Raw genomic sequence first — 12849 nt, forward strand, 5'->3', positions numbered from 1 at the left:
AATGGCCTGGGTAGGGGTCCGCCTCAGTGGCTGGTGGCTAGAGACGCCTGTCTGGGCTCGGACTCCTGCCCCACCCACCCCTGGTGTCTGTGCGCCCTTGGCTGTCACGCTCCACTCCAGCCCGGCTCTTCACCCCTCCACAGGGGACACCACCACCGCAGGGACAACGCCTTCTCCGTTCCTTCGGGCCCATCGGAGGTGCTGGGAAGAAGGGGTTGCTTTCAGCGGGAAAGGGGGACTGGCAGCCCCAGTGGCAGCCCACGCTCCACTCCATCAGGTCCGGGGAGCAGGGGAGCCTGGGGCCGGTCTGCGCTCTGTGGGCTCCTCTGCCTGGAGGTGCAGGGCAGGCCCCACCAGGGTGCTCCCAGCCACTGGGCAGGTGACGGGGAGCTGCCGACCAACTCTGGAGCCGGGGTGCTGAAGTCTGGACCCAGGGAAGGACCGAGTAGGAGGCTGCAGGCCTGACCCATCTCCCCTCCGGCGCAGCCCGCCGCTTCTGGCCCCTGTGATTCCCATGAGCCCTCTGCAAGTTAGGGTAACTGGCCTGTCCTGTCTGCCTGGCACCCTGGGCCAACTGGTCACCCTCTTGCCAATGGAGTCAAAGATCAAGATGGCTGCCTGGGGGGAGGAGGGGCTGACTGGTACCCTAGAGTCCCCATCAGTGCCTGCCTTAGGGTATTCTGATAAAACCATATGGAAATAAGGCCAGCCTTGGGTTTATAGCAGAACATCAAAAAAAGGGCACAGGCCCCCACTAGGCCGCTCTCTCCTTCCCACACCCCCCACCCCCCGCCACGGAAGACAACAGACAGTCCTCTTTATAAGTACGTTTTTACTGAAAATAAAAAAGGCATGGTACTTTCTTCCTTGTAAAGAGCATCCAGCCTGCCTCTCCACCCTGGCACCGCCGGTCCTGCTCCCGAGGTGGTCTTTGCACAAAATCCACAGGAGCGGCTCGCTGGTGGACAAGACGGCCCGGACTTCATGCTTGTCCATGGAGACAGAGCTCCTGCGGATGAGAGCTCTGTCGCCGTGTGCGCTGGGCACACGTCAGGAAGGCAGATCTCAGGGAATGCACATTCATGCGTTAGAGAGCGCACCACCTGGGCTGTTGGAATCAGACTTTGTACAGATTCGCAGAGTACAGTGATTTTATATAGATAGAGATCTCTTTAAATATATATATATATATAACGATATATAATATATATGTCTATATTTTTACAGCTATTAGTCTTCCTTCCAAAACTTGCTTTGGAAGCTTCTAAGGAACACCTAAAAACTCTGGGAGATTCTATAGGCCGTTCTAAGTTGGGCTCGACTAAGAGACAGTTAAAAAATATCTATTTGAGAAAAGGCGGAGAAGAAATGTGCATTTCGTTCTCAACCTCAGAGTTTGGGCTAGTCTGAGGAGTGGTCTGTGTTAACGGACTGCAAATACATTCCTTAAGTGAAAGTTCTGAGCTCAAATACCAGGCCGTGTGGTTGTTTTCCTTTTTCTTTCTTTCTTTTTTTTTTTTTTTTTTTTGTCACTTAAGCCAAAACTCCAGTGAGGTTCCCTTGCTGCCACGTGTGAGAGTTTCCAAACGGCCACTTCTGGGTTTGGTGGGTTGACTTCCATGTTGACTCTTTTTTAAGAACTAGTTCTGTTCTTCTCTTGTTTTCACTAACTGAGCGAGGAGAGACTTTACAAATGCAATTTGGGGGAATTTATGCACAAATGTTAGCTCTTCCCAGAGCTCCACTTGTGTTCCCCGGGAAGGGGAGACTGGACGCAGGGCACCATGGGTAGTTGTCAAGATTCCTCACTTCCTCACGGGGGGGGGGGGCGGGGGGGGCTTGCCAGGGGCTGAAGGATTTGGCTAGTTGTAAAACCCCCTCGGTTGAAGCCAGGGTCAGGAAAGGTGGGACAAGTGGGATTGTGCAAAGCAGGCCTATGTCCTGCCTCCCTGATGTCTCTCCAGGCTGGCCGTCCACCCCTCCATAGCCCCTCAGCTGGGATTTTCCCCTCCGACAGAGGGGGCCTTCCCATCCCCCCTGAGTCCAGGGTGGCACATGCTGGCGGCGGGGGTCCTCCCTGGGTATCTGCTCTGGGCATAAGCTGGGGACTCAGTGGGAGGCTGGAGATCATGAGGGAAAGCGCCTCCCACACCCTCTGGGTTCTTGTCACCGGCTCTGCATCCCTTGGGGGAGTGGGAGGCATGGGCAGAGAGGACTGCCCAGCGCCCACTGGCTGGGGGCACTGGCCATGGCCACTGGCAGCAGGGTGCCATGCTCACGCAGGCAGGGGAAGCCAAACCCAAACCCAAACCCAAACCCAAAACTGGTCCTCACACCTAAGAAAACTGAAAAGAAGAATGAACCCCTTTTGGGAGGGCCTGGGCCTATCCTCAGCCTGTCCCTGCTGACCTGCGGGGGAGGAGCCGGGTTAGGGTCCCAGCAAACTCACTTTCTCCCCTCTGCCCTCCAAAACACAATGGACCACAGACCACTTCGTGGGCACAAGGGCTCCAGGACGATGGAGTTCCAAGGTTCAGCCTGCACGGGGACTTGTTTTCTGTGAGGCTTACCTGGATAGGAAATTCTCACCATGGCCCAAACACCCTCCAGGGAATTATGGCTTGATGGTCTGGAAAGTGGAGAGGGTCTACTGAGCTAAGTCCCTATGCAGAGAGAGGAGGACCATGACATGTGTCCAGTTCCTTCTGAGCAGCTGTGTGGGACGTGAGGGAACCACGGGGTCGGGGGTGTTCTCATGGTCCGCCAGGGGAGGCCGAGCCACAGGCCACTGTCTCCACGGGGTCAGTCGTGTGCCCACAGGGCCCGTGGCCGCCTGGGACACAGGCAGGTGGACCAGGATTACCAGGGCCAGAGGATCGTCTCCTTCCAACCTCTTCCTTCCCTTCATCCACCAACCGCTCCGCAGGTTTCAGCATGTTTTCAACACAAGACCTTGGGAAGGGACATTCGAAGGGGCGCACTGGGAGGGCACCACCTTCCTGTGGCGGCGGGGAGCCGGGGGCTCTCCGGAGAGGGTCTGTACCTGGTCAGGGCCTTCGGGGGGTGGGGGTGTAGTGGTTGTCAGAGGACCCAGAGCCAGGTCGGGGCAGCCTAGCCCGGGGCGCCCACGGGGGCTTGGCACAGTGGCAGCCTCCGCCGGATGAGGGCGGGGCCTGGCTCACACGCGGCAGGTGCTGCGAGGCTCAGCTGCGGGATGAGTCTGAGGACGGGCGGAGGGGCCTCTGTCCTTCCTGGCTCCTTGGCCTGGTGCCCAGTGAGCTGCTTTGCCCCTGAAGGGTCAGACACTAAGAGAGCTCCTCTGTCTGCTGCCAGGAGGGGCCTCTGCTGGCTGGGCTCAGAGCCCTCCGCGGCAGGGGGGCAGGGGTCCCGAGCCAGGGGCCCTGGATGTGGGTGCGAAGGGGAGGAAGGAGGCAGGCCCTGAAGACGGAAGAGAGTGACAGATGCGGCGACAGACAGATGTGTGGGAAGCACCTTTGGAAGGGGACGTCTCGTGGCTCTGCCGATGGCTTCTGTCGGGACGCACGGTGAATGGAGAAGTGGACGGGCTTGCTGGGGAGGTGGATAGGTTTTCTGGCAGGGGAGTGGCCCCAGATCATCCTTCTCTTGGCCAAAGCAGGATGCCTCCCTGGACCAGCACAGACAGACAGACAGACAGACTCTCCCTGCCTTTGTCAGAGCGCGGCCGGGAGACAGGAAATCAAAGACAAGACAGAGAAGAGATATGTGGGGCCTGGGGTGTGGGGCTGTCCCCAGGAGCTGCGTACAGGGGATCCTGGCTCAGCCCGGTGTCTGCGCTGCCTTGCTCGTGAGGTAACCGGGGTCAAGGCTGGGAAGAGGATGGTTTCTCCTTTGGAATTCCTGCACAAGCCCAGCGTCAGCTCGGGTCCACTTGCTTTCCTGGGTCCACTAATGCCACCAGCGCCACCAATGTGCCCCTCTGGCCAGCGGGTCCGGGGTCTGCAGACTCACACCACGGCGCTGTTCAGGTCCACCCCTTTGCTGCTCTGCGAGGAGGTCATGGGATACTCAGCAACACTGGTGCCATTCTCCTCTTTTCTCAGTGGTTTCCTGGGAGGGGAGGCAGGGACAGGCATGAATGACCAGTGACTGAGGTGGGGGAACCGTGTCCTTCCAGGGGACCCACCAGGCTCTGATCTGGGTTAGCATCCTTGGGCTGCGGGTCCTGGTGGGGGCCGATCAGAAGCTGGAGGTGGTCTCAGCGAAGGTGACCACATCACAAGTCACGCACACCAGGGCACGGTAGAGAGGGAAACGGGCACTTTTAATAAGGAAGCAGGAACAACGGGTGTGAATTGGGACTGTTCCGGACAAATGAGAATGGAGAATGTACAGTCAGCCTAGTAGGACATTGTCAGGCTTTGATTGAGCTCTTTGATTATGAGCAAGCAGATGTGAAGATGAATATTTGGGGGTGCAGAGTAAAAAGAGGAGAGGGGCCAGAGGTTGGATTTTGCAGCCTGGTCTCTATGTGGTCAGAGGAGCGGGGAAAGCGTGATTTAGAGAATGGTGGTGAAGGTGAGCCTGGTGCTAGCGATGGGGGTTGAGGTGGCGGGAACAGTAACGTGAGTGGAGTTGGTGGTCGAAGTGCTGATGGTGGTGGTTATGGTGGAGTGGGTGGTGGAGGTGACGGTGAGGGGGGCGGCGGTGGTTGTGTTGGTGGTGTTTTTGGTAATGAAGGTGGTGACAAGGGTGGTGGTTACGGTTGTGTTGGTGGTGGTGATGGGAATGGCGATGGCGATGCTGCTGCTGTCAGGAGTCCTGGTGATGGCAGTGGCGGTGATGGTGGTTGTGTTGATGGTGGCAGAGGTGGTGGCGGTGAATGGCCAAAGTAGATGAGCACACGCTAGTGCTTCTCAAACACTTCACGTTGGGCCCCTTGAAGCTCATTCCAGAGCTGTCTAACCCCGAGAGCCTGTTCTCTTAACCGTGCGCGGCTCAGGAAGGCTGGGAGGGAGGCTTTGAGAAGGCTCTTGCTCGCACGCGGGGTTCCGCAGTGGCGGTCCGACTCTCTGGCCTGGCTCCAAGCCCACCTGCTCTCCGGCCTGGTTCAGGAAGGCCCCAGCCCCCCGGCGCTAGGCCTGCTGGCTTCAGCCTCTCTCGGCCACGCAGGCCATGGAGCCCAATACCATGTTGCAATACTGCTGTCTCCTGGGGGACTCTGAGGCCCATGGGGTCGTAAGCTCAGTCATCTCCTGTGTCCCCACGACGTCTGGGGCTGAGCCTGACCTGGCCTTTGTTGTGTGTTGTCTAAATTGAACGTCCCTGGCCATCTTTGAAAGCCTGGCGATTGGTTGCTTCGGCCTTCTCAAACGTCCCTAGAGCCTCCCCAAACCCGGGCTGCAGAGGACGGGTACTCGGTGACCAGCTGGGTGCCTGTGGGATGAAGTCTTGGGTGAATTAGTTGAGGAGAGGCAGGGTGAAGGGAGGTTATCAGTAGTGCCACGGATGGGATTATCAGGCCTGCTCAGAGGCGACACTCCGAGACCACATCTATGACCTGTTCCCTACTGTCTTGCAGGAGAGTTAGCTCACAAAACCCAGAGAGAAACCCAAAGTGCACTCCCTCTGGGTGTCAGGCTTAGTCACAGTGGCTTCTAGAAATGTGAGCTACAAACCAGCACTTCTTCTTGGGGCCCCATCGCCCTTTGTGCAAAGCACTCTCGGTTACAGACTTTCTTGTCCCTTCTCACAGGGGTCCCCAGAAGGAGCTAGGCCTGGGGTTAAGGGATTCATTTCATGGGGACACTGATGCTTAAGGAGAGCTGTGACTTGCCCAAGGACCCCCCAGCTGGCGGGTGTCAGGGCCTGGACCACCACCTGCTCCTACCATATCCTGGTCCAGACATCTTCCCATTAAGTCAGCATTCCCAGCAGCCGTTGTCCCCCAACATGGGGGGCCCCGTCAGCTCGGGAAGGCCATCCTCCACCTTCCTCCTGGAGAACTCCAAAAATTCTCAAGAGCCCTCCAAGGGTTCTCATTTTGCTTGAACTCAGCACATCCCGAGAACCCCATTAATGGAGGCGCTCAGGGACACTTTCCAGAACCCCCAGGTTTGTAGGGGTCAGACAGTTGCCTTGCTTGTGATGGGCTTGTGGAAATGACAGCCTCTGTCCCTGGGCCTGTTTCTCCTCGGTCTCCTTCCTCTCTCCCCTGGGCCGCCACCCACCCCTTTCCAGGGGCTTCGAGCCGCTCTGACTTCGCTGGGTGGACTTCGTTCCCGACTCTGAGTTTGCACGGCCTGGGGGATTGGGCTGGGTGTGCATTTCCGTTTGTCATCCATCTACAAAGGGGAGGACGGACATCGGAATCGGGGTTCCAGGAAATAGGGACAGACAAAAATCTCGGAGCCCAAACCCACACTGCTTTTCTCCCCAATAACTGATCAATCTGGGGCTTGGTCTAAAAAGTCAACCAGAGCAGGTCCGGCTCAGGGGCGATGAGGCTGAAGGGTTTTCCAGAGTGGATCATGGAGAGATGAAGAAAGGGGTCTGGCTCTCCCACGGAAATGGGCAAGGCATGGAGGGTACAGAGTTTCCGCCTGTTTCGGATGAGGGTAGGAAATCAGCAGCATTTCTTCCGCCAAGAGAAGAGGTAGAATTTCTGAAGCCAGGCTGCTGGCTAGGAGACCTCTTTGTGTTCCCCAGAGCCTTGGAGGAAAAGGTTGGCAGAGAGGGCCTGGCAGCAAGCAAGCCTGGCTGGAGGGACACTGAGGACAAGGCAAGGAGACAGCTCCACAGCCTTCTCAATGGCCCCAGCCACTTCCCAGGCAGGAAAGGAGAAAGGGGGTAGGGGCACGGGCTTCACCCAGTGAAGTGGCACCTGTGACTGCCGCAGCCTCCCTCCCCCACCCCCACCCCAGGAGCATTCCAAGAGTCTGGGCACTGCAAGGGGGGCGGGTCAGGGTGGGGGAGTCACTGTTCCAAGGAGTCTCCTGAGAAGTGGACCTGGTCTGTTCCCCTCCTCCACCAGCGCAGAGCCCTCAACCACTGTACCCTCTGGGCTGCTGCCCCAGCCCACTCCCAAAGCCCTTCTGGGATGCACAGAAGCCCAGTGGACTCTGGGGTTTTAGCTACAGCGGGAGTTGGCTCTGCCTTGCCTTCTCGCACTGTCCTTCCTCTAGCAGGGGACTTCAGGGTGACGCTACCCCAGCACGGGGATATCCTAGCTCAGTAAACCCAGGCCCACCACTTCCAGCTGTGTGATCTTGGGCAAGCCACTTAACCCTTCCCTGCCTCAGTTTCCTGGTCTACAAAATGGGCACAAGAATGGTGTCCATTTTATAGGCTTGTGGGGAGGATGAAATACGTTAATGTGGTTAAGCACTTAGATGGGCACCTGGCATACAGTAAGGGCTCCATAAGTGTTTGTTAGCTCTCAATACTGCGGTCGGAAAGCTGGCAGCGGGGAGCTGTCCCAGGTAGGGGGAGGGGATTAGCAGCAGCCAGCGCTCTCCCCTCGGCACAGACCTCCTACCTAATGGGTGCCCTGTGGGGCTCCGGAAATGCCAGAGAGGCTCACTACAACCCAGCCTGGGTCTGCAGCGCCGTGAGCCAGCCAGGGCTGGTCCCGCTAAGCCAAAGAAGGCCATCTGCACCCTGGTGCAGGAAGGCATGGCCACAGATGATGCCCTACAAGGCCTGGTTCCTAAAACCAAGAAAAAGGGGAGTGAGCTTTTCCTTGGCCATGCCCAGGATTCCTGCCTGGCGGAGGGAGGGTCCTCCACTCTGAGACCCCCTTCCTCCCCTTGCCCTGGGCCGGGCAGCAGCAGCCCCTGGGCACCGCCATGAGCCATGGCCTCTGCAGAAGACGCGACCGCCAGCACGGCCGGCCTGGGCAGGGAGGCCCGGGACCCAGGTGCCCCTCCGGGGTCCTGCTGACAGTGATATGACACGTCCCACCACCAGCCAGTTGCTCCTGCTGGAGGAGCTGGGGACAAAGACAGCTTGGAGGAGCCCGACAACGGAGGGCTGCCAGCTCGCTCCTTGTCTCACGCACCCCATGGAAGAGTCTGTTTCCCATGAGGTTTAGAGGTTCTGACTCCTTCTTCTGAAAGCATCCATCCTCCCCTGCATGGACCCCCGAAGCACACGCTCAGACGAACCCAACCCACCTGCATACACACCCCCAACCCCTACACACATACGTACACATACGAGAATGCCCATACACTCATACCCACTCACACCCTTCACACACACACACCCCCTTCCACTACGAGATGCCTTGTCGCCCGCAGGCTTCTCCAAACCTGGGTCAAGAAGCCAGAGAAAGCCTTCGCGAGCCACCCAGGGTAGCTGCTGACCCTAAGAAGCAGCGGCCTCACTTCTAACCCGGCACGTCTCCTCCCCTGTGTGAAGGTGAGTCAGGCGCGCAGCAGGCGGGTGTCCTCACCCTCCGACCGAGCCCCGGGTTGGACCACCTCCCCGGGGCTTCCTTGATTAACCGTGTCTGGCTGAGCGAGCCGAAGGCAAGTGACGATGAGGCCCATGGGCTGGTGCTCACCCCTGGGACCCAGCCAGGAGGGCTGGGCATTTGACTCTCACTCCAAGGGTGGAGCCATCCGAGGACTCCTTAAATCGAGAACTCCTGCCTTACCCCTCGTCCGGTCCCACAAGCTCCAGCCAGCAAGTCTACAGAGAGGAATTCAGGGAGGGATGGAGCTTCCTGGAGTCAAAAGGGTCCCGAGAAGCATGGACCCCTCTGGCTCTCCCATCCATGAGTGCCAAGCGTGCCCTGTCTGCCTGCCTTTCTGGCCATGACTGGCCTCAGCGCCACATGTCCCCCTCCTGCCCACCCACCCCCACCGTACAAAGCTGCTAACCGCTGCTGCCTGCTTCCCACCATCAGGACCTCGATCTCCCATAACAGCAGGTGGGTCTCCTGTTGGTGGCAGGGCGAAGGGGCATAAATGAGCCCAAATGAGCATCTCGGCCCCAGGCAGATGGGGACACACAGGGCCCTTGCCCCTTCCGGGCCCCATCTCTTCTCGGAGGGCGGACTGTGCAAGTGATAAGGACGAGAGATACCATTGCCTGCGGGACTCCAGAGAAGCCTGGGTGTTGACCCCACCACTGGGGAAAAGCAAGCCCTGGGCCACCTGGAGGGTGACAGTGGGCCCCAGAGGAAAGACCACCAGCTCCGGAGTTGGAAGACTGAGTCTTGGTCCTGCAACAAAGCCCAAAACTCCACTGCCCGAATCCAGCCGAGGTCCCGAAGGAGGTAAGAGGGTCTCAGAGCGGTCACGGTCATGTATCTGTGCGCAGCACTCGGCGGAGGTGGTCCCTCCTCGAAGCACACGAGCTTTGACTCAACTCACAGTACAGTCAGACGTGGTGTTCTTGATGGCCAGCCGGAGAGGCTGGATTTGGTGCCTGGGGGGTGCTGTCATTACAGGAATGTACAGGGGCAGCAGGGAGCAGTGACAGATGGGAACGGCTGGGACCCCGGTGTCCAGTCACTGCCATGGGCCCCGCCGGCCCAAGAGATTTTGGCAGACAGAGCTCGGAACTCCAGACCCCCGGGATCCGAGGTGCCTTCAAGGTGAACGTCTCGCTTCCGGAAGTTCATGCGAGATGCGGCTGGGTGAGAATGTCCCACTCCTGTCCCCAGTGCCTGGGCCCTGCCTCGTCTTGTCTTCCTCCTGCCCCGCTCTGATGCTGACTGTGCAGGCCTGCAGGGGCCAGGGGGAGAGGGCCGGGCTGGTGGTGTGTGCACCGGGGCCGGGGAGGAAGGGGAGGCAGCAGATGGCGAGGGTAGGGGGAAGAACTGCCTGAGTATGTCAGGCCCAGGGGGTGGGAGGCAGGTCACTCGGGGCATGGGGAGGGGGCGCTGAGTCACTGCGCACACGCGCCAGCCCCCAGCCAGAGGACAGCAAGAAGACAAAAGGCACTACTGGGGCTTGGAGGGAGGGGAGCAGAGCTGGCAGAGGGGGGAGGAAGCCCAACCCTGCGGAGGGGAGGGGCCAAGCAATTAAAACCCCTGCTGTCTCCTGGTAAAGCAGATTCTACCTCCCTTACCCAGGCGGAGAGAAAAAAAACGGAGTCCACTGAAATTCTCCATAGTGTTTGCTAATCTAAAAGGTAGGATCTGGGGGCTCCAGGGTGGCTCAGTCAGTTAAGCATCCAACTCCTGATTTCAGCTCAGATCATGATCTCAGGGCTGGGAAATCAAACCCCCCCCAACTCCGTGCTCAGCGGGGAGTCTGCTTAGGATTCTCTCTCCTTCTGCCCCGCCCCTCCGCCCCAGCTCACGCTCTCTTAAATAAATAAATAAATAGATAGAAGGAAGAATCTGGCAAGTCTGTGTCCACAAGCCTCCATTCAAGCCACAGAAGGTCACGGAAGAGCGACTACGCACCACAGGGGAGCGAGATGAGGGAGACAAGACGACGGCTCCCTGCTCTGATGTGTGTGCAAGTGTGCACGTGCTCGTGCACAAGGTCCTCACACACATGCGGGGGCACATGCACGCATAAACACCAACACTAACCTGCCTAGAGCAGAAAGCAGAAACGTAAATTGGAAAGGTCCAGCTGCAGGGCGGGGAAGAAGGATCTAGGGTGGCCTGCGATGCTGTCAGAGGAGGTGGCGTTCGAACTGGGGCCCGAGTGAGGAGCAGGAAGGGCTGAGCTGGGAGAGGAACAGCAGCAGTGTGTGGCTCGAGGGAGCTCCCTGTGAGCTCGAGGAACACCGAGGGGGGCTGGAACCCCAGCCAACTCTCTTCCCTGGCCGGGACTCAAGTTTGCTCCCGTGACACAGATGGTCTGACTCATTCTGGCTCAGATCCCATAGGAAAGTCACTTCCCCCACTCCTTGGTCCTCCAGGCAGACCCGGCACCTCGGGATGGATCACCTGAGGTAGCAGCGCCCAGGGAGAGGAGGTTTCGCTGACTCCAGGGCAGCAAGCACCCGGCTGCACACGAGGGGACTGGGCTGCAGACAGTACGCTGTTGTGCTAAGGTAGCCGCTCGTCACGACCCCCACCGGGGAGGCCCCTGTGGACAGAGGAGGGGGACGGGGACGGGGCAGTGTTCTATGCATCTGTGGGCCGTGGGAGACTGCTGAGCCTCTCTTCTTGGAAAGTCAACAGATAAGGTGCGAAATGGGAAGGAAACCCTCAGTCATACACACATCGCTCAGAGCATGGAGAGAAAGAGCAGAACTGCTGACACCCAGAAGCCCTTGTCTCCCAAGAATGTGGCTGCAGGGAGAGAGGGGACAGCCGGGGGACTACTGTCTTTCTAACAGGCTTGTAGCATGTTTGATGTTTTGAACCACGTGTGTGTATTACCTCGATAAAGATTTTAAAAGGTGGTTGTGGATGTAGGAAGCCCTAACCTTTCTTTCCAACCATAAAGCCATGTCAGGAGGCAGGCACGGCACTCCTGACTCTTGGGGTGCGGGAGCACCCCCTCTCCCAACCCCCTCTCTTTCCTCCAGTTCTCTCGGATTTCCACCCTCCTTCGTAGCACTCAGGTTTTAAAAGCACCTTATTTATTTATTTATTTGCGTAGCAGCTATTTTTAAAAAAAGATTTTACTTATTTTGAGAGAGAGAGTGAGAGAGAGCCTGAGCCGGGGCGTGGGGTGGGGGGGGATGGAGGGAGAGAAGCGAACTCCCTGCTCAGCCAGAAGTGGGATGCAGGGCTTGATCCAAAGACCCCGGAATCAGAACCTGACCCGAAGGCAGACGCCTACCGGACTGAGCCACCCAGGGGCGCGCGCGCGCACGTGTGTGTGTTATATAATCCACGTACCCCACTAGGGAAGGGGTGAGGTCTCCTCCTGTGTGTCTCTATCCCTCACACCTAGTCTAGTCCCCAGCATACAGTAGGCGCTCCATACGTGTTTGAAGTCCAAGCCGAGGAGCACCAAGGCCCGGCGACAATGTGTGTGCCCGGGCACGCTCGGAACAGAGCTCATTCCCACAAGCAGCACGCTTGCCCCCCGCCTGCAAGCCACAGTTTGCGGGACTGGCCACAGCCCATCTGCAGCCTCTTATCTCCTGTCCGCCAGTACCTTGTAAATCAGAGCGAGACGGCCATCAAGAGGCTTAATGGCAAATCGATGGCAGAAGGTGAAGGTCCGTGCCACGCACGGATGGCCGGAGGAGGAGGAAAGGTGCTCTTGGTGCGCCTGGGGTGTGGGGGTGACTCACGGCGGGGGGCCTGGTGGGGATGGGCGTCATCTCTCTGCAGCACAAGTGTTCTCTGCACGAACGAGGTGGCTGTCAGAGAAGGTGCAAACGTGCCCCAGGACAGAGTCCATGGGCCTGTGATCTTCCTCCCGCCAACCTGGCAGGGCTCTGAGGCTTGGGCCTCCTCCCTGTGTCCTGGCCTTTTGTCTTGGTGACTCCCACCAGTCACTGCTTGTTGGAGGTCTCCTCCCTGTCCCGGACCAACATCTTCTTTCCTTGTGTCTGCTTTCCATTATTTCCCCTGGGTTGTCCCTCTGGACACTCTTCTCCCGAGGGTGGTCTGTTCAACACCGACCGCTCCCCGCTACGAGGTGTGCGTCTTGAGGGCGGGGACTGTGGCCAAAGCACCCACGACGGGAGCCCCCATGCCAAGCACAGCCCCACTGCCTGACCTAGACCTTGGTAAGCATTTCCGTCAGCATTTATACCTCTGAGCAGTGAAATGTCCTACTGGCTGTCCCCTGGCCATCTAGGGATGGAAACAGAGGCTCAGGAGCTGGCAGAGACGAAGAGGACCCTCGTTTTCCAGGGAAGGAAACAGGGGAAGGCAGCGTGCCTCACTGAGCTGGGAGGCAGCTGAGGACGGAGCTCAGAGGTCTGGACTCCCAGTCC

The 12849-nt window shown here is 58.5% G+C and overlaps 1 protein-coding gene across 6 annotated transcripts in view; it reads right to left on the bottom strand.

Moving 5' to 3' along the window:
• Positions 1-818: 818 nt before the first annotated feature.
• The window catches only part of PRIMA1 (proline rich membrane anchor 1), a 60750-nt gene continuing 48719 nt past the window's right edge, over positions 819-12849 (bottom strand). The window contains exons 5-6 of one of the 6 annotated variants that reach the window (XR_004286174.1): positions 7517-7687; positions 4004-4089 (exon numbers count right to left, since the gene is read on the bottom strand). Coding sequence is in view for 4 of the 6 variants with exons in the window: in XM_032345114.1 (XP_032201005.1) it covers positions 12094-12250 (157 nt within the window). In the remaining 2 variants the exon portion in view is untranslated. Of the gene's footprint in view, positions 4090-4284; positions 7688-11719; positions 12251-12849 lie in introns of those variants that run through there. The other 5 variants (XR_004286173.1, XM_032345115.1, XM_032345117.1 and 2 more) reach the window with 5 other exon arrangements.

This window comes from Mustela erminea, chromosome 5 (assembly GCF_009829155.1).
Source record: "Mustela erminea isolate mMusErm1 chromosome 5, mMusErm1.Pri, whole genome shotgun sequence".
In the NCBI taxonomy this organism is placed as follows: Eukaryota; Metazoa; Chordata; class Mammalia; order Carnivora; family Mustelidae; genus Mustela; species Mustela erminea.